The sequence below is a fragment of the Chironomus tepperi genome, unplaced genomic scaffold (genome assembly GCF_022539635.2).
Source record: "Chironomus tepperi strain 1889 unplaced genomic scaffold, CSIRO-AGI_Ctep_v1 contig_393, whole genome shotgun sequence".
Lineage (NCBI taxonomy): Eukaryota > Metazoa > Arthropoda > Insecta > Diptera > Chironomidae > Chironomus > Chironomus tepperi.
The window spans coordinates 241,079-263,005 of NW_027226515.1; the positions used below are offsets into that span (position 1 = coordinate 241,079).

At 29.1% G+C, this 21,927-nt stretch overlaps 3 protein-coding genes across 4 annotated transcripts in view; all 3 read right to left on the reverse strand.

The window, feature by feature from the left end:
- Nucleotides 1-4,424, reverse strand: part of LOC139096510 (pseudouridylate synthase RPUSD2-like) — a 93,857-nt gene extending 89,433 nt beyond the window's left edge. The window contains exons 1-2 of the mRNA XM_070648240.1: nucleotides 4,318-4,424; nucleotides 3,899-4,186 (exon numbers count right to left, since the gene is read on the reverse strand). Coding sequence (XP_070504341.1) covers nucleotides 3,899-4,186; nucleotides 4,318-4,350 — 321 coding nt within the window. The 5' untranslated portion in view covers nucleotides 4,351-4,424. The remainder of the gene's footprint in view (nucleotides 1-3,898; nucleotides 4,187-4,317) is intronic.
- A 6,854-nt stretch (nucleotides 4,425-11,278) lies between these two features.
- LOC139096471 (probable tubulin polyglutamylase ttll-15) lies at nucleotides 11,279-16,292 on the reverse strand. 2 transcript variants are annotated; one of them, XM_070648183.1, is made up of 4 exons: nucleotides 16,233-16,292; nucleotides 15,677-16,137; nucleotides 14,923-15,596; nucleotides 11,279-14,749 (listed from the first exon to the last, which is right to left on the reverse strand). In XM_070648183.1, the coding sequence occupies exons 2-4, from the start codon at nucleotides 16,067-16,069 to the stop codon at nucleotides 14,422-14,424; spliced, it is 1,395 nt and encodes a 464-aa protein (XP_070504284.1). In that variant the 5' UTR covers nucleotides 16,070-16,137; nucleotides 16,233-16,292; the 3' UTR covers nucleotides 11,279-14,421. The 2 variants fall into 2 exon arrangements, with proteins under 2 accessions (XP_070504284.1, XP_070504283.1); XM_070648182.1 differs by having other exon boundaries at nucleotides 15,677-16,286.
- Nucleotides 16,293-19,594: 3,302 nt separating this feature from the next.
- Nucleotides 19,595-20,690, reverse strand: LOC139096484 (vacuolar protein sorting-associated protein 72 homolog). The gene is made up of 2 exons (XM_070648200.1): nucleotides 20,548-20,690; nucleotides 19,595-20,486 (listed from the first exon to the last, which is right to left on the reverse strand). Exons 1-2 carry the CDS (start codon nucleotides 20,682-20,684, stop codon nucleotides 19,601-19,603), a joined length of 1,023 nt encoding a protein of 340 aa, XP_070504301.1. The 5' UTR covers nucleotides 20,685-20,690; the 3' UTR covers nucleotides 19,595-19,600.
- Between the last annotated feature and the right edge of the window lie 1,237 nt (nucleotides 20,691-21,927).

Below are 21,927 nucleotides of genomic sequence, written 5' to 3' on the forward strand. Positions count from 1 at the left end.
TTTACTTATGCTTAATTAAAAGCGAGAGCTCTGGCTTTTCTTATGAGAGATGCAGTTCTGCACTTAAGTAATATGTGTATAGTTTTAAATTCATAAACATCACATTTATGTCTCCCGATGCACAGAAATAAGTAACGCATATCATCATCATCAACGGCGTCGTCATACGGCAATTGTGAATTAATGGAGATGAATAAATAAAAATTAAAGTCAGAACCAGCAAATGAAGTAAATGAAAATGCGAATTTTATTGTTCGTTAACATGCAAAATTGTGATTTGACACGAAACCCGAAGGAAAAGGAATTGTTTACTGAAACATAATAATTATATGGAGAAAATAAAGGAAATAAAATTCAGATTTGATAAAACTTTTTCAAAATAATGATATAGAGAAATTACTTTCAAGTCAATTTTGTCCTTGTCAATAAAACTGATTTGAACATGTGAACGAATTTTAACTGTCAAAAAATCCTCTAAGACTATTTTTGTTAAATAATTTCTCTTAAAGATTTTCTCATTTAAAATCAATTTCTCGTTTTCATTTGCACCGTGTGTAGAGCATGAATATTTGTATTAATTTTTAATGACTTTTCATTCCAGCTAATGAAATTAAGTATAAAATAATTTAATTTATTTAATGACTTAATCACTTTGAAAGAATAAAAAGTCGTTTTAAATATAATATAATAATTTTTTATGAACCATTGGTTGTGTGCTAGAGGGAACGAATAGTAAGAAGTGGAAAAAAGAGAAAAAATTGAAAAATTTATGTTGATAGAAGCATGTGTTTCTCATTTGTATAGAAGAAGGCGAGCAGAAGAAATGAATATTGGAAAAAGAAAAACCGTCAGAAAAGAGAAATAATTAATTCACGCGATTTGTCGAATGAACCGTCGAAATAGACGGCATGCAAATTTATAAATTTAAAGACAAAAAAAGGATGTATAGAAAGGGCTTAAAATATGTATACAAAAACGACGATATTAAATTCCCTCTGGACGTGATTTAATTCTAATAATTTTGAAACTTTAACTGTTTTGTAATTGTAGAGAAAATCTATTAAATTATACGGAATTTCTTCTTAAATATTTAATATCTACATTAATGTATGAATCATCTATGAATAATGATTGTTATTAAAGATTCTTAACACTGGATAATATCTTGAGTGCAGCTTCGTAACCTCTTTTTTCTATTAAAGCATGCTAAGCTGTTGATATATAAAAGCCTTGATAACAATCTTCTTAAATGCTACTTATTAATCCTCATTCCTTGAAAGAAGCTTAATGAAGCATGTGAATTTATAACTGGAAAGATTATTCTATCCAACTAATTCCTTATCAACGAAAGTCAACGCCTAATATTATAGCGCTTAAAACTAAATACTTCCACATACCAGGAAAAGCAATAGCAAATCTACTTGAAAATTGAATGTGACGGAATGGGAATAAACAAGCAGAACATGAAAATATTAACTATGTTAATGAGCGAAACGTTTTGCCCAACAACAATCATATGTAAAAGCAAAATTGTAGCTTGAAGTAAGAGAAAATTACGTCATATTGGAACCTCTCCAAAGTCATTTTCGCTTGAACAGACTTATTGTAATTTTCAATTTTCTTTCTGTCATCTTCCTTTTTTTTGACGACCTCGAGATTCGTACAAGACCTCCCGTAAGAAAAGCCGAGCAAGTTGAACTATTTTTTGAGATTGATTTTGAAAACGCAGTTTGTTGATGAAATACTTTTTCACATAAAATAAAATCCTCACTTTAAACAATTTGACTGATATTAAGTGACTGATTTTCTGAAAATTATGCTAATAATATAATATATGCATCATTCAAGTGTTTCAAATTTGTAAAAGAATAATTTTAAACCGAGTGACCATGTAATCACCATTATTATTATTATCATCAGACGGCAACATTATCTTCATTCATTTTTGTAAGCATGAACAAGAGATGGTGAGACAATGAGTCCAAACAAACTTTGCCAATGATAGCTTTGACGCATTTCTCGCATAAAAATGAAAATGAGTCTCATGCGACCTTGCGTTCATAATAATTTAATTGTAATAACAAGCATGGTTACAAACAGCTTTAATATCAGTCGGTCTACTGTGAAATAAACATGACGTAATCGCAACTTACTTTCTGTGAACAAAAGTGGATTGCATAAAGAAGCATAACTGATGAAATTTTTATATGATATGTGAATAAAGCGCTTTTAATAAATCATAACTATATTAAAATAAAAACCGACCATTTTAAGTAATCCTTGTAAATTCATGATTACGATTATTTATCAGGTTTTGAATTTTTTCACTGTCAGATTTAACATTAAATTAGTTGCTCATTTATGAAAACTTTGCGCTTTACAAGAATTCCAACAAGTCATTTAAAAAATTCAGTAGTTCAGAAAATAGTAAAACTTCATTTAGAAATAAAAGGAGAAGCATGCATATTAAAAGTAGAATTGAAGACTAATTAATGACTTGCTATTATTTAAATTACAGTTAAATTGAATGATAGGAGCTGCAGGCAAGCACAACTTACATGAAAGTCTCTTTTTTACACGCTTTTTTTCCTTTCGTATCTATTTCATTACATTTTATTCAGGTGAGAGATACATAGTATTTCATGATACTCCTTTCATTATACGATCATTTTGATAAGCGCGCGATTATAATGCTATGATCACTTTTAAGCCTTCAATTCTATTGTTCACTTATTTACACCAGACAGTAGCAAATGGATAAAATTTTTCTCATAAATCTGTTGAAGATAAAGAGTAGACAAGTGGAATGTATGTTATTCACATGTACGTTATAAACACTTTTTATTGCAAGCACACTGACGTCTGGCAAAAGTCAATTAACTTGAATTAATTAAAATGAGAAAGAAAGAGAGAATGCAACAAAAAATACCAATCTGATGGATAAATATTTGGACTTATCCAACCACTTCCATGAATTTAACTTTTTTGGCGACTCGTCGCTTTTGTTAGAGACACTTAGTAATTATTTTATGTAAAAAACTGCATGGCAATCTTACATCAAATGACAAAAAAAAAATTCTCACACAAATGTTCATAGGTTGTTAGCTCTGATCGTAGAATTTTCATACTTTTTGTTATCATAAGTAGTCATTGTAATAACAATAACTATTAAAATCATCATCATTATAATGGAAATACCTCATTATAATAATCGTTAGATAATTCTTGAAATTTTGTTTGATATTTCAAGTTTATTTATATTCGGTTAAAGATGATGTTTTTAAAACAGTAGAAAAAAATCGCACAGATGATGATTTTTTTTCTATCCTACACGAAAGATTTTAGTCAATGAATGTTCATAGGAAGAAGAAAAACTTGTGGAAAATGATGGAAGAGTAGTAGAAAAGTTGCATCTGGTTTAACTACGAAATCAGGGAAAATCCCACACATTTTGGCGCCAGATTAAACAGATTTTTCAAATAAAGTTTATTTTTCCTATAGTTTTTTTTTGCTAAAATGCATTAATGCACAACATGAGAATTGATTTACTAGCATTTACTGTAGATAAAACGTTTAAGCTCCTTGAAAATATATTTTTAAGTCAATTCAAGCATTTACCTAATACAAGTTCTCGAGTTGCTTATAAATAATTATTTATTCAATAAACCTTTTAAGCAGACGCAAGTTAAATCTAAAGGAGCCATACGAATTTATAAATAAAAAATGTGTATTAAATATTGACGAGGAATTCGATACGTGAGTCATTGACACACAAAAATGTATATAGTAGTCTGGGAATCAATAATTTCAAGAATGACTGAGAGCAAGGATAATTGGTAATTCGATACTTTGTCTCATTCGCATTAAAAGATAATAAAGTTTTTTTTTCTGTACTCACATCTTCGTCCGCCTGAATGATGCATTTTTCCAAGTCTTCATGCCAAACAACTTCATCTTCAGTTTCGCGGTTTGGAGAACGACTTACCAAGAGAACAACAATATTCTCTTCATCAGCATTGTTGACATTACCGTGTTGAGTTGCAGCATTGACGAATTTCTTCTCGATACCGATTTCAGCAGTTGAAGTTGATGCAATTAAACTTTCACTCATTTTATCACTTTTTAATAAACTTGCCAATAAAAATGTTTTACAATTGTTTTTTAAATTCGTTTTCTGTGCTATTCTCTGTGGAAAGATTAATATTATTAAAAATGATTAATATTTTTGTGCTCAATTTGCACATTTTTATATTATTTTTAGTTTCTTAAGAAACTTGACTAGTTAATTAATTTATTTTCATTATAGCAAGTACTTACAAGAAGTTTCTGACAATTTCTGAATATAAACATTCAATAACTCCGCGTAATTCACAAAGAAATTAATTAATTTCGATTTTAAAAACACCGCAAGAATAAACTTGTAAACAAAGGGGAAGATTAAAAATTTTGACACAATATTTTGTTAAAATTATTTAATGATTTATTCAAGCTCTCTATGATTTATATTAATTATAATTTAATTTCCATAATGAATATTTCTTTAACTCATGAAATCATAACTATAATATGAAATTCAGCATGTAACATTATTTTTATTCGGGTCTCCCGCATGTGCTTGTTTTTGTTCGTACTGAGCAATAATGAGCAACGTTTAAATTTTAACCGTTGGCAGTGCGTATTGGATCTGCAACAAACAACTTAATTAAATTAAATTTTTTGGTCAAACTCTTACTTTTAATGAAATATCTATAACTAGACATGCGAAAGTATATTTGTTCTATATGCATTAATATGAACATTTTGTCTTTTCTAAAGATTTTTTTTTCTTTTTCGCATATCAGAACATGTCATTATCAGCTATAGAATTTTTGCAAGTCTTATTGCGTAGATTCTTTTAAAAGGAGACCGAAAAACATGAAAAATAAGCATAATCTTAATCGAATCTCATGAAAAAATATTTTTCCTTTTCCTTATACCCAAATATAAAGTATATTAGGAAATCTCTCTTTTATCTCATAATGCTAATCTCTTTCAATTTCATGTGCCCACATCTCTCTGTACATGTAAGTATGTAGTATCATCATTAAAAATAATATGGAAAAATAACAATTTCAATAAATATGAGGTGAAATGACTAGAAGCATCGCTATATGCATGACTCACATGGTATATAAAGCAATTTACAATAATAACATTTTGCCATTTGAACTTGCAATGAAAACATAAGAACTGTTTCGTTTTTTCTTCAAAATGAAATGAGCGAGATCTTTAACTTCATGAAAAATTGATGATGAATATCTTCTTGAGATGTGAAAAGGAGATATTACAAAAGCCGAAATTTCGTTTATTTTATTCACATTTCTCAAGATCATACAATCTTCAGCATATTTAAATATCCTTCGCGATATGCTGAGCAAAATAAAATAAAAGTTCAAATTTATGTCTGAATAATGACGCATTTTATCAAGTCAATTGTTGAAGATAAGGAGCTAAAAATTATTAAAGAGTTTCTTCTCGCTAAACTTTGCAAAATAAATTCGAAATGGCCAGAGTACGATATGAAATATAAAAGTTTTTGAATGTCTACACGTGAAATTTTTTAAGGCTAATTTCCAAAGATTTCTTAATTTTATAGAAAATTTTTATCTCTCGTTTTCATTTCGCTGATGTTTCATTTGCCTTTATAATTATTTTGAACACGTGTAAATTCTATTTTCGCAATATGAATTTCAATCAAGATATGTCAATTATGTGAACTTTTATTGAACTGAACTGACTCTTTTATGGGTGACAACTTTCACAATGAGAAAAGCTGGTATATGTAATAAGTCAATAAAATTCATATTTTCTAATAGAGCCACATTCAAATCATGCTAAAAATATTATACACGACATAAAAATATCTCCATGCAGTGAAACCCCAATTCAATTTATTTTAAAATATGTAGAAATTCAAAGGATTCAAAGAAAAGAATGGCTCTTTCATGTTTAAATAAACATCCCAATAGAATGAATATCTGTATTTAAAGTTTTATCAACATTGCTTCTTCTTATTATGCTGCTTTATTAAATGCACATCCGCAATATCCAATTAAATCCTTTCACTTCATTCATCCTCACGTTTATCGCTTCAATTACATCATTTATTCATAAAAAAAACCTAATAATACAGCCATGTACAGGACCATGTAGTAAAAGATCTTTTTCCTCTTTTGAATAACGTGCAAATTTTTGCTTTCAAAGAAAAACTAGTTGAGAAGTAGTCATTGTTGATAGGCAAAGCGCTGTTATATCCTTTTATTTTATTTTAATTTTTCATAGGACTACCTAAATAGAGTTTGAAGAATTATTGACATTCACAAAAACTGCGGAAAAACTACAACTGTGATAAAATTAGGCACAGTCTACGACAATTTGCCAAAGAAAATACCAAAAATGAAAGCTATTACTTGCTCCTTTATATTAATTTTTAAAAATTTATCTCAAAATGTGAGCCAAGAAACACCATTCATGCATATTATTGTGGTGTTTGTACTGCATTGAAGCAAATGAAAAATAGAATTTTTTTTGTTGCAAAGTTTACATGCATCTATAAATGGAAATGTGTTATGCATGCTCATATATTCATTTGCTAAAGGTGATAATAAAAGCGGGAAAGAAGAAATAATGTAAAAATCTCCATCTTTACTGTGTAAAAAAAAATTCCCGATGCAATATTTATTATTTAGGAAGAATCATTTTCCATTCACTATCCTTTTCATTATACTCTTATGGTTTTGTATGCACAAGCGATTGCAGTTGCAATAAATTAATGGCATTTGTTTATTACATTGGGTTTTTAAACTTAGCATAATATTGCACCTCACCATCCCCCCTCCCAGTCCTTCGAACCAAAATGTCAAAAGAAAAAAAATGTTAATTTGTTAATGCCTTTGAAGGTGTAAATTTAACATCCGCATGTAATATTTTGGAAATGCGGATGAATTTTTAAATATTTGTGGTTTGTCGGAATTTGCAAATGGAAAATACACAAGAGGAATCAGTTCTTTTTACTGGAAGATCAAAAGCAGCATAATTATTCAAATTGAAATAAATTAAAATAATGTACAACTTGCACTCGTTATCATCATGATAACATCACATGTGAAGCTGACAAAAAAAGTAATTTTCTGAAACCGTCATTTTTAGTTCATTGTGTCAGACTAAAGCGTGCCTTTTTATTGATTGACAATTGTCGAGAGAATTCTAAATTTATATTTCGAAGCATTTTAACGGAAGGAAAAAAGCAACATCAACATAAAATGCCTACGCTGAAGAAAAATTGCTATCAATAACATGCTGTTGATTTTTCCTCTTTTGCTAGATTACATACAAAATCCCATGATGATGTTTTGCATATACAATTTATTCATACAGGAACATAAAGCATAACCGTAGAGTTCAGATTAAAAATTAATATTCTAACATTTTTTATTTGACAGACAAACGGAAATTGAAAAAAAAAAAATCTTTTAAAAGGGAAATACCTATATGCAAAACCACAAAATAAAGCTGATATTTTTGGTTCCCAACTTTTGTTGCCACGATGACTTCAAAAAAAATTTGGAAATATATATAAAATATAAGGGGACATTTTAATAATCTATGATAAGTCCTTCAATATCATCCCTAATTTATTTTATCACTCATTTAAATATATACTAAGCAACAACATAGAAGTTATAATTTTAAATATATACAACAAAACGAGAAAAATGACTCTAATTTATTAAGGCAAATAGAATGTCTTATATACACATAAAAATATAAAATTGATACCAATAAGAGTAACATAATTGAATAAGAATGCTTTATATTCGTTGAAAAAGAAGCATAATTTCAAGTAAAGACGTGATGAGATTATTAAGCATACTTGGAGTAGAAATTGAGAAAGCAGAGCTTAATGCAAAATTCATGATAAAAACTCAACTTGTGTTTTAAGCCACTGCTTTCTCCTTCATACACCAATTTATTTGATTAACGATTTTGGGATTTTTTCATGACTTGTTTCAATCATTTTTATTTTGTTTTCATGTTCATGATGCGGCTATTTTAGGGATCATAAATGCTTAAAAATTTATTACCCAGAAGATTATTCAAGTACTTTTAACATTTAATATTATGAACTAGGAGGCTTTTAGATTTTTATGGAATTGAGCAAGATGTATCACAAGATTGTAAATACGTACCATAATATCGACGAGTAACTTTTAAAATACAAAAAAATTCCCAAAATAAGCTTTAAAATATCCTTATTTGATGACTGATATAAAATATCACGATATGGAAAATAAACTGGGTCAAAAATTCATTCAAAAAGTTGAAAAAAGTTTTTTTTATAGCTTTGCTGGTAAGAAATTCAAAACTTCCTTTACATATTAACCGCCAGCCACGATAAATGATTAGCTTTAGGCTACATTAATTCCATGTGACGTGTCGTTTTTCACCCTAAAATAACAAGAAATCAAGGAACTTTGTCACTTTTTCGTTATTCAACAAGGGATATCAAGGAGGAAGCGATGAATGCATTAATACATAATATATTTAATACATTGAATGAGAATGGAAATATAATCGCCATAATTACATTAAAAGCCACATACCCCATCCACTTATGTTGAATCACCACTTCACTTCATCAAGCTTCAAAATGAGCAATCAATTTGTAGCCGATAAATAAAATTGGGTGAGTTACCAATGTGGAAATGATTTATTACTGAGTGCCAATGTCAGTGACGCATTTTTGTGTTAAATTATATCATAGTAACATAGGCAACATAAAGAAAAATTGAACCACATTAATAACCTAGTGAATTAGAGATATAAGGATAAAAAAAACCGACCGAAGTCAACACAAACTTAGCTGATTTTAAATTGCTTAGAAAATATTGAAATTTATTGATAAACAGTTAAAAGAGTTAAACATGAATAAACACTCACTTGAATAAAAAACGAAACAATCAATCTCGTAGAAGAATTTATTTAGAAAAATTTACTGATGATGTGATATGCCTTACATTTTTCACACTCAGGCAGCTTATATAGCAATCAATCTTTCTCCATCCAACATATTTCTTTACATTTTTATAGAACTTGCTTTCGAAATATTGAAATATGAGAAACGTGGATGTTTTTAACAGAGATGAAGGAAAGGAAACCCTTTGATCCTTAAAGCTTCTCAAATTTATTCGTAAAGCTTTTTGTGTTAAAATTTTACTTTATCTTCTTCACATTTTCAGGCATTTTTATGATGAAAAGTGCTCTCATATGATGTAAAATACATATCTCATCAGATTGCGAATAAATTTACATAATTTCATACTTGATAATACCATACCTGTTAATGTGATCTGATTCATGTTTTATGTAATGAGAAAAAAAATCTAAGATAATTCTGGAAATGAAATATGATTATAGATGTCACACAAACATTATCAGTAAATTTTATTCCAATTTGTTTCCTAAAGTACCTACCTACCAATATGTATATCGTTATGTTTTCTTATTCATCACATTGCGATAAAAAGGAAAGTGAGAATCCGAAAAATAAAATAATTTCCGTTTCTTTTTTCATCAATACACATTTCTTTCACGCTTTCATATCCGACACTAAATTTACTCGTACTGTTACAGAATGGAGAGAAGGGAATTAAAGTGCATGATATAATATATTATGTAAGTACTTGAGAATGTGTGGAAATACAAAACAAACAGGATAAAGCGAGTGACGCAAAATCTAAATGGAAATATGTTTTTGGCGTGAGGAATAAAAATTATTCGAGCTTTGTTACTGCTTAGCAACTTTTAACATTTTGTCCAAAGAGTAAGATCACTTAATTTTCAAGTTCAAATTCTGTACTTCAAGAATTTTTTTGAAATGTTAAAAACCGTTAAATGTCAGGTTTTAAAGTTCTGTAATCCGTTCAAATCATGCTTTAAGAAATAATTGATTTAAATTATTTCGCTTGCAGACAATTGTTGAATGAGAGTAAAAATTTTTAATGGAAATGCCTAAATTAAAATTGAATAATTTTTTAATTAATTTAAAGTTAATTTTTTAATTGAGGATAATCTGAATTACGAACTTAATAATAAATTTATGCCTATATGCGTGCTGAGTCGAATGAGTTTTCTGTGTGTAAATCATAAACATTGTAACTGTGCCCAAATTATAATCGTCACTAAAATTAAATTTGCAAAATTTACATAACCCATAATGCTCATTTTGTAATCTCCCAATGAAAATCCCACTCAAAAAATTTTAATTGGCAAATTAAAAAGGTTTCGGTTCCTTTTTATACCAAACAAACTGTAAACAGCTCTTTTCATTACAATTGCATTTTTTATTCATAAATGTTTTCATTTTCCGTCTCAAAAATTTTCATTTAGGTATTTGAACAGAGTAAAAAAGATAAAGAAATTTTTCCATTTCAGTCACCATATTTTCTGTCCTTTTTGTTGATGATGAATAAGAAGCTTCTTTATGATTGTTTGTAAGTATCATTACATAATGCTCATAGTCAAACACCATTAACAAAATAATAAACATTTTCTTCCTCTTCGTTTACTCCATAAGCACCTTGCAGTTTTGATGATGATGACGATGAGGAAAAAAAACAAGGAAAAGTAGATGGAAAGATTTTGCACACAAAAAGCATTTAAATGTCGACCACAATCTCATTATGGAAACATTTAATTTACATTTCCTTCTCGTCTCAGTTCCTCCACTCTATTTTCATCTCTTTCTCAGTTTTGCGGTTTATTTCCGGTGTAAAAGTAAAGGAAGAAAAAATTATTTAAGTAAATATGAGTAGCTAAGTTTGAGGCACATGAAGATGAAGTAAGTTTAAAAAAAAGAGAAATGGAAAAACGTTGAAAATGGCGAAAGTCCTTTTTTCATACCACATTAAACACAATTTTTCTCTTTCTCTCTTCATTCTCCTCTTTATGCTTTGTATGATGAGAGAACTAAACAGCTATATAGTGGAACGAAACAGAAAAAATAATATAAAAAGAATTTTAAAAGGAAAAAGAAAGCTTTTTGTTGCCTGCCTTTCCATTAGCAGGAATGTATACCCCAAAAAAGTGAGAATAAATAGTACGAAAATTATAAAATACGACTTTTAATTAAAAGCGCATTTAGAATGCGAAGTAATCTAAAGATTCAGTCTTTTAGTTCCAAATTTACAGTATATTTTATTATTTAGTTCAATCATTTTTAATTGACCATTAAGTCCCGTTAAGATATTCGAGGATCAGACAAAATGATAATCAAATGTCTGATACTTATTTCGTAGAAACTGTGTATAAAAACGTAACAAATGGCATTGTTGAGAAGGAAAAAAATGTGTAGAGAAAATTAATGACCTGCAAGATTTTAATGAAGTCGACAAAATGTTTTAGGAATTTCCTCCGTCTATTCATACACAATTTTTATTCTCTCAAATAAATGAGAATAATAATTTCCTTAAATGCTATTCAAGTAATCTCCGACTATTAGCTTTGAATGAGCTGCTACAGTTCATTCATGTGCAAATTAACAAAGCTGTGCAATTTAAAAATGTAGGGAAATTCCTCTTTTCCTTTCCTTTATTTGTTGTTGAGTAATGCTCGGTGTGCATTTAATAAGAATGGGAAACATTTATTGAGAGTCATAAAGTAATGTGTAAATGATCATTTAGAGGCTTTTTGATTCATTGCATAAATCTATCATTAAGGGTAAGACCTTCAAATTCAGGCATGTAAATAATATTTCAAAGTCATCCTTTCCAAAAAAAAAAAATCATTCAAAGGCTTTTAAAGCAGGAAATTTTCAAGTATAAACTTTTCACATGCGATTTTGGTATTTAAATAACAACTTTTTATAGGATTTTCAAGCAACATCAACTTTAATAAAAATTCAATAACAAAAAAAATTACAAAATTACTCGTTCTTATCAAGCCACTTAAGCGCATTTTTGTTCCAACGATCAGTAATTTATTAATGCGGCCTACAAAACATGATTTTAACTTTTTTAACGGTTTTGCTTAAACACTGTAAAAACATTGAAAAACACTGAAAAACACTCAAAAACAACAACTCAAGTGTTGCAAACGAGTGCTTGAATTACATGCAAATTTAAGCACTTGCATGCAATTCTTGCAAACAGTATGCGCATATTTACATGCAATTGTCGAACCATACTTTTAAGTGTCCATCGGCTGAACGAACGAACAAAGTGATTTATTAAGCTACAATTTCAAAACAAATTTCAAAAATGCGGTAAAAATGGAATATGGAAAAAATTGCAATATTTTTACATTCATCACACATACCAGTTGAGTATGCATGAGTTCCACAAAAAGATGCAGAGAGACAAGAAAAAATCTTCAATTAAAAATTTTCCCTTGCTTTTGATTAAAATTTTATTTACATGTGAAAAGCAATTTCATTTTGATTGAATGGTGTATGGTTGTGCATACAGAATGAACTAGGAGATGAAATTGAAGATTTTTTTGTTGTATTTACATAACAGAATGGGGCAAATTTTTGAGCTATATGGTCTCTGAAAACTTTTTTTTTTAAGTTTTATCCTTCCTTTTGCTGTCCTTTTGCCGTGATTGACTTGATTCAATTTCCAATATTTTCACCTAAAATCGATTCTACTTTTATAAACCTTTCTCATAAAAGTCAATCAAATATTTTTTCGTACAGAAAAAACTTTCATCAAAATCATCCCCAAATCCTCAAATGGATCCCAGCTTTTTTTTATTATCTCCACCACAGATAAATTTTACAGTACAACTAGCACAGTAAATGAAAGATGAACGTGATAAGTGGCATGGAAAAGGTACTGAATGTATATTTTTTTGTACAAACATTCTGATATAACAGAAACGCATGTACAACATGAAGAAAGGGGAAAAGATTATTTATTTAATATTTCAGCACAGGATTGATTTAATTCGAAAATTAAAGTTAAATGAAATGTAAAATTCTTTAGTCAGAAACTGTTCTACGCTCTACGTACGAGACCTTGTCTATTTAATTTGCTTGTTTATTCATGCCTAATCTGGACAGCAGAATGTAGTCGTTAAGACGCCGTTAAATCGACACTTACAGGTCAAGACTTGAGGGTATCGTGCTGTTATTTGAATGACCTATTATTCTTCCAGTTCTATAAAATGTGCAAAATATCATATGCAGCATTACAAAGCACTTCAATAATGAATACATCAAAAATGAAGCTTCAAATGTTAAGTAACGAAATCAAAATGTAGTCTTCAGCAAAAGCTTTCGTTTGCATAGTTTTCGAAATTCGATGATGATGGTGGAATTTTCAATTAATAATGAAAGGAAAACTTTCTCTATCGATAGTAAATTTGGAAATAAGTATTACTTCTTTAAGCATGTATGTATTACAAAGATAGAAAATGGAAAAAAAGAGAATAAAATTTGTTATAAGAAAAGTTTTGCAAATGAAATTGTTGAGTTAATATGATTTTCCATACCGCATAAAACTAACTAACTTACTCACTTACTACATGCTCTCTTATAGAAAGAAAAGTTTGTTTCGCTACCAGATACTCTTGTAGAGTTTAAGAGAATTTTTTTGATTTTCAAAGCGCACAATCTAGAAATCAATATCATTCTGGTCGCTATATTTTTCAATGCTGGATTTGAACATTTAAATAAGCACATTTTGGCGCATTTTTGAAAATTGTTTCCTGACTGACTTTTTAAGTTGGGGTAGTTAATAACCTGATTTTTCAAAATTTGCGAATTGATTCCTTTTTATATATCAACCAATTACTGATCGCTGGGACAAAAAAAGCGCTAAAGTGACTCGAAAAGAACTTATTTTTGTAATTCATTAATTCATGTCCATTTAAAATTTTTATACTTCATTTAATAATTTGATAAAAACTTAATTAAATTAAAAGTGATAATCTGTGATAATCCATGAAGGTAAAAGTGCATACAGAACTCTATTTTTCCAGTTTTTATCTTTATCTATATCTACTACGAGAAAAATCTCATGAGATTGCAAAGTAAGTAAAATATTGACTAGTACATGAATCGAAGATGAGTTCTCGACTCGCTCATTCATTCATGAGTAAGGGAAAAATGAATTGGCAAATTAAATTAAAGAGTTGAACACTAAAAAATTAAAGAAGCATTTTTGGAGCAGCCATTAGGAAATATATGATTAAATAGGATAACTATTTAGATTTGAAATTTTAAGGGTTTTTTTTAATTCAAGAGATTTTTTAAATTTGAACTTCAAAATCACTTGTTTTTACTAATTAACATGTTTCCTGTATTGAAGTATGTCAAACAACGCTAGTTTTCAAAAATGCGCTAAAAATAGTCAAGATTTTATTTTACGATTCCGAATGAAATCAACACCATGCACTATCAGTCTCACATTTCGCTTGAAACCATTTCAATGAAAGGCGATTGACGGACGATAATTGATTGACTATATTGCCATCATGATAGTTGTTATATGCTGGAAAAATTCTCTTCATATGACCACATTGCATGTGTTCACGATAAGATCGATGGAGGTGATTTAGGACATCAGGCACTTGATTTAAGCATTGTAAACACATTTCACACTTGCTGGATGAGCAACTTGATGATACATTGCAGGGATAATCTAAGCAGCTTTGAGGATTTGTGACAATGTCCTTTGATTGCGAAAGCATTTTACACGAAACATTGTTCCTAAAATGGAATGACTACTTAGGAAATTGATATTAAAATTGAGCTGTTTTAGAACATCTCTTTGTCATGATAAAACATTCAATATCAATCTACTTTTTATGCTGATTTTATCACAACTGTATCGGAAAATCCCGATAGATTTTATGGATGTTGAAAAATAGAGTAAAATTCACCTGCATTCAAACTCGTAATAATTCAAAGCACCAACAGTTTTCAATGTACTGTAGATAATCCTTTCATAATCCTCGATTCCTTTAAAATCTTCACCTGCTTGAATATCTCTCACGTAGACATTTAATTTTGTGTCCATTATGATATTAAAGCGCATCAAATGTATGAAATGGTGCAACTGTTCAATATTTTTCGTATGCTTGACTATGTATTGCTCATTCATCATAAGAAATGACACAATTGCATTATCTATGTTTTCATACAGCAGTGTCACATTGTAGCCATTTGTGTTGAGATAAGAATTTATTGAATTTTTATTGAAACTTTCTGATACCATTTGTGGATTTAAGCAAAAGTGCTTCGAGTCAGTCAGTTGGAAGAATTTTATATCAACATCTCCATTATAACGATAAATTCTTAATGGATTAACTGATGACATTAAAACATAAACACCAAATTCTAATATCATCTTATTTATGAGAAGTGGATTATCAAGGAACTCCTGTAGCACTAATGATGCATTATAATTTATATTATCATTTGCATTAATGACTTTCATTCCATTAACAAGACAATCTCTAATGACAAATCTCTTGTGGGAGTCTTTCTCATAATCCATCAACTCTTTCTTCATTTCTGGTAGTTTAAAGGAATGTAAAATATACTTTTGCTTATGCTGTAATGGATTTTTTGAGTGAGTATAGTGGTTGTAAAAGAATTTTTACTCAGAATATTCAAAATTTTTGTTACGATTACCTTAAGTCCATCACCCCAATTCATATACGACATGTAGTGTGATAAATGAGGAGGAAAATGATTGACGACTTGATGTGGTTTGAGTTTTGTCATGTGGCTCGTATAGAGGTTAAATGGATCAGCTGTAGTACTCCATAATATATCCCAATTATCATTAATATTATGCACTAGTGCATAACCAAGATTTTCAAAGATATGATTTATGGTTTTATCATTTTCTGGTGCAATAATTAAAACCCTTAAATTACTGTTGCATTTACGTTGCGGTATAAGCAATAATCTGTAGTCAGTAAGTTTATATCGATGCATAGTATGAATAGCCACACAAACAACAATTAAACTAATTATCGTTATCATGACATTATTACAAGTTCTTCTTCGTGCTCTCACCATTGGCACCTTTTTTGTATTCTCATGTTTCGCCTTTAATGTTGTCGTTTTACGACTTTGAGAGCAAAATGCTATAGTTGAAAAATTATTTTGGTTGAATGTGGTCTTCATGCTTCCACCTCTTATTGATGCTCTTCCCATTTCAACTTATTTTTCAAGTACCTACCTAATCTTTAAAAATTTTATTCGTTTAATTTAATTTTATTTCTTGTTTCTGCGTCTGCTATGTTTATGAGAATGTTTTGTATTAAGGTTTGGAATGAATTTTTTGAGCATTTTTTAAAGTACTCTGGTGTTTGTAAAAGAGAATAGTTTTATTTTGCTTTTATAGATCTCTTTGAGCTACACTTTGTCCAAAATATGTTGATGTGATTTATTCAATAATTTTGTCAGCTTAAACAGCAGTACCAGAATAGAAAAATCAAGATTCAAAATGCTATAAATGCGCTTAAAATGTGAATATTTTGTCAGGTGCTTGAATTCAAACTCATTTGAATTTTCATACATAATATAAAAAACTTTTTTCTCTCTCTCATTGCATGGATAAGCAACTGTGTAAACATAAATTGACAACATGAGGTATGCAAATGTAAACAAAATCTTTCAGGTGAATACATGTGTTTTTGGTGTTGTCAAATTGGTTTCAATTTTTTTTCTAGTTGAAAAACTTTGCTCACATTGAAGCATTTTAGGAAAACTTTTATATAGCATAGAACATTATTTGACTTTAAAGAGAGTAAACTTCTAGTTTGTTTGTGTCTGCAAAATTGATTTTGTAATTTTAAGTTCCAGTTGTCTAAGGTGACGTAAGAAGTTTAATGTTTCAATATTTACTTTGTAAGACTTATTTTAATACAGATTATAATATTGAATTTGAAAGAAAGTCTTGAAAGACATATTTAAAAAATAAAATCTTAAAAAACAAGAATGACGGATATTATTGTTCTTCGTTCATGATAATATTTTTGCTAATTCCTTCAAATTTTATTTTACAAAACAAAAGTTTTTCAAAAATCTTTGAAGAGAAATAAAAAGATAAAAGCGAAGATTTTCACTATGAAAATACTTTAAAACTTTTCTGGAAAAAAGGAATTTTTTTGTAATTTTCTTCTTGTTATAAATTTGCGAGTAAAAAAGTTTTAATGAATCTGCAAATATTTTCTAAAGTTATCTCAATATTTCAATCTCAATTCAGCAATTTCTCTAGCTACAGCTCATAATTCTCATGATAAGAAGCAGTAAAATATTTGAATGGAACTCATAACTTTCAGTCACAAAAGTTACCTTGTAATAACTTCATCCAATTTTTTACTCTTTAATAAACTTTTTAAACCGCAGAATTTCAAGAATTCTATTTACAAAATCTTCAATCTGAAATATTTTAAAATAGAACTGACAAAAACATTTTTAAGGGATGGTAAGGGATAAATCATTTGAGTACGGTAAACCCAACGCCCCAAAAAAGTACGAAACATAACTTAAATCCATCAACTAATTACACAATTATCATTATAAAGTAAGCAACAAAAAATACATTCATTTTATAATGAGCAACTTTTCACAAGTTTTTTCACTCCGACTACTTTGGGACCGTTTGCCTATTACGGTATGCAAAATCACGACTCCACCTCCACTCGTCCCTCCTTGTTACAAAGCTTTCATACATAAAATTACCCTTTAAACTGTTACAAAATCAAAGAGGGAAAGTCTATCCTCCCTAAAAGCCGAACGACCCCTTTAGTCATAAATACTCAAAAAGCTTTCAGCAATCGTATGATTAATGGTAAAAAACATTTTCTACTATGGATTTACTCAGTTTTGAAAAAATGCTCAGCATGAAAATATAAATATTTGGAGGAAAATGTTTTTATTAATTTTCACTCCCTTCACATTTTATGCTGCTCGCTTTTTTATATTTATTAAAAAAATTTCCAAGATAATTTTTTGTGGTTTTGAAATGAAAAAAAAATTTCGGTAAAAAATGAGCAAAAAATAGGAAAAGAAAGAATGGTAAACGATAATTAATTTTCTCTTATTTACATTCATGTCAATGTTTCCAACAAAAAGCAACTGCTGTTGATTTTTAGGATATTATTTACAAGGGTGGCTTATCGCATTAAGTTTTTAAAAATATATTCTGAATTCATTTTCAAAGTTCATTAAATGTTATTTAATTAATAATAAGTAAATAAAAAAATGTTTATTATGTAACCTAAGCAATCATTGTATTAAGATTTAATGAAGCTTCTGACATTTAGTACTTTAATTTAAACATTTCTTTTTAGCGAAAATATAAAACAAAAAGAAATAAATCGATACAAAAAGTTACAGCTTCCATTTTTTATTCATTTATCAAATACTCTGTGTATTCATTTGTCTTTTCTTGATTAATTTACTTCCTCTTCCATTTGTTGATTTTCACTTGTGAATAAATTAAAAAGGATTTAAAGTAAACTTTGGTCTATAAATTATGCATGCGATTGAATTTTTAATTTAATTGTGGCTTATTTTTGTTGGAAATGTTTTGTATTGAAGCAAACAACAAGCATATCTGTGGATGCATAACATTGAAGATTACTCTCTTAAAAAGAAAATCTAATAAAATGCTTCGAAATGAGAATTTAAACACTAAATTGTAAAGGAGGCCCATCTAAATCCGTGTATACATGTATCACCTCTAAAAGGGATCATAACAAGCAACAATGTGACAGGAAGTAAATAAGATTTAAGGATGAAAAACTGTAACCTCATCTTTGTGTGTGTTTGAAAAAGATTGAACCTTTTGTAACTTCTGTCTCATTCAGCCTGTGTTAATAAATTATTTTCTGGTTCTAATAATTTCTACCCGTTTCGTTTCTTCGTTGAAAATGCCTTAGGGAGTTTATTGATTTTTTCGCACTTAACACATTTTTTTCAGTGAGTTTTTAATGATTTTTTTATATGCTTCATTTAAAGCCTGTATATTGGAAAATGAATTACTGTTGCCACATCTTTATCAATATATGTAGGTATGATTTAAACCCCATGAAAGATTGCTTGCGGTTTTTCATTTTCTTGATGAACAAGTCGTAAGCACAGAAATTAATTAAAAATTTTTCGTAATTTATTAAACAGATTTTTTTGTTCAAGAACATCATCAATTAAGTTATATTAAAATGCTTTTAATGAATTAAAAGCTTTCAATATTCTATAGGATTTTATGATTCAGGGGCGTACACGAGAAACCCCAAAAATTACAAAAGGTTGTGTCCGATGTTTATTTATATGATACTATTCTCTGTGTCACTCAATTGCCCATAGTAGCGATGAACTGTATACTTTAGAACTAAAAAGTACCCGTTAAGCAATCTCTAATTATGTTATTCTTTACTTAATACTGAAAAGTACTCCTTAATTATGCAATCGTTTATGTAGCACTGAAAAGTATTCTTTAAATCTTTTGCCATTTGTATTTAGCTTTTATTTATCCTTTATCTCCTTTAGACTTTAGACTAAGTTATGTATAAAATCATTTAGGTAAACGGTAATATTAATTTATTGCTCCGATTTAATTGATTTAGTTTGCGTCTTAGATTTTTTCCGCCACTGCCGCCATACCAATACATCAGAATCAGTTGGATTAGCCTTAACTTCCAGCATTTGATAGTAAGATTCTCGAAGAATTTTAAATGCCATAATATTATTGAAAGGGAGTTTAGTTAAGGGATCGAAATATTTTGCTGGTAAATTGGTGATGGGGCAAATTTGACTACCTTTTCTCAGCTTCTTTTGCGCTGGTGGAAATATTTGCTCGAATACTTTATTATTAATATCATTTTCAAATGTTATAAACGTCCGTTCGCATCGATTTTTGACTACTGTTTTTGCATCTGTCCCGTTGTGCTGCTGCTCTCGTAATTGAGGAAAATCATTCATGACTGGCATCGATACTGAATGATACCTTATAATAGCACCTGTATAAGAACTTGCTTTTGTCGGTCGAACTTTCTTTTTTTCCAATTCCATTCTGCGGAACTTCTCGAGTGACTTTACATTTTCTATTTCAGTAAGTTCTGCTTCTTTTAAAAGTTCCTCTTGAGTAGGTATTTTCTCTTCAACCTTCACATATTTTGGCTTCAGCTTCTCCGCTTCATTTCGTACTAAAATTCTATGTCGAGTTGCCGCTGATTTTGCTGCTGTTGACTTTCTCAGAGATTTCTTAAAATCGGCTGAAATTGTTATTTTTGTTGACTTTGCAATGTGTTCTTTTTTTGCAGTTTGTGGAGGCTTTTTAATCTGTTTACAAGGCTCTTTGTAGCTTCTTGTGGTTACTTTCTTCCGTCTCTTCTTTGGTTCCTCCGTTTCTTTATCACTCACAGGTTCGTCATTTTCGTCAATTGAAAAATCAGAATCAACAATATCCTGATCATCCTCATTTCCTCTAAAGTATATAAATGTTTAATGACTCTCGACATCATGAAAATATTAAATTTAATACTTACAAATAATCGTTGTCAGCTTTTTCCTCATTAAATCCTCCATACTGTGTTTTATAAAAATCATCTTCTTCTTCTTCTTCATTCAGTATTCTCGCATAGCGATTTCCTGCATTTACACGCCTTTCACGGCCTGAAGCCATACTAAATTAAAATAATAGTAAATTAATTTAGAGTTTTTGATTTTTGTATAAAACGTAAACAAGTTTTTGCGGGAAAATTTTAAAAATTTGAAAAACCGTTAGAAGTTTTAAATTTTAGAAACCCGTTATATGATAAACATTTTAATATTCACAATTTCATTTCAAAAATGCGCTGAAGTCAGTCCAAAAGGTCGAGTCCTTTTTTAATTTTTTAATTAAAGTTCATTTAAATTCTTCCTACCATTCGACTGATTATTTTTCCATTTTCTCTCTTGTTTGATATGTAATTAGAATTTGTTGTGAATATCGTAGTGCTTTGAAAAGGAAGATGGAGGGATAAAAAAGTTTTTTCAGTATTACTATCATGTCTCATGTCTATAAGCCTCTTTTTCATCCAATTTTCATCTGCCTAGAATAATAAAAACTTTCCCGTTTGAAAAACTACGGTCAATGGAAAAATAAAGTCGAACATAAGCTTCAGACAAACTAAAAAGAAGTTTTCTTTTTAATCAGGACAAAACAGATTACACATAATAAGGGACATAGAGGTAAATTCAATCATCACCAAACTAGATGTAATCCTTTTTGATCGAAAAACTCTGCTACCCTTTTAATTTCGAAAAAATCCGATAAAGAGCAAAGTTTTCACTCATAAACACAAATTTCATTGGAAACCTTTATCGCATGCCTATCATACACGTACATATGTTAACGACGTAGATTGACAATGTGATTAACTCTGCGCTTACGTTTTTAAATAGCTGCTGTTATTATGTTTGCCAAAAAAATCTTCAAATGGACTTTAATTATTTTTAAGAAAAGGCGATAACATCCGACCTTCACGTTGAATGCGCACGTGGATTTAATTTTTGAAAAACCTTGAATATTTTTTGTATTCTTTAAGTAGTTAGTTAGTATATTTAAAGAAAAAGGTCAAAAAGTCACCTTTTAAGGACGAAAGAATTTCCTCACATAATACATTCAAGTGAGCAAGAAGTAAGAAGTAGATTGAGATAAAAAGACATGAAAAGTTTTTTTTTCTCTAAGTTTGTCACGTAAAATGAAGTTTTCTGATCACATTGTCGTTACAATTTTGGCACTGGTTTGTTGTTGTCGCACGAAATAGTAGGTGGTATATGAAAGCATAGTGCTGGGTGTGAGAGAATGAAATTGTATTTTACATTTTAATATTTTATGAAGCACATGTTCCATACCTTTCATATTATCTCCCATGAGCTAGCAA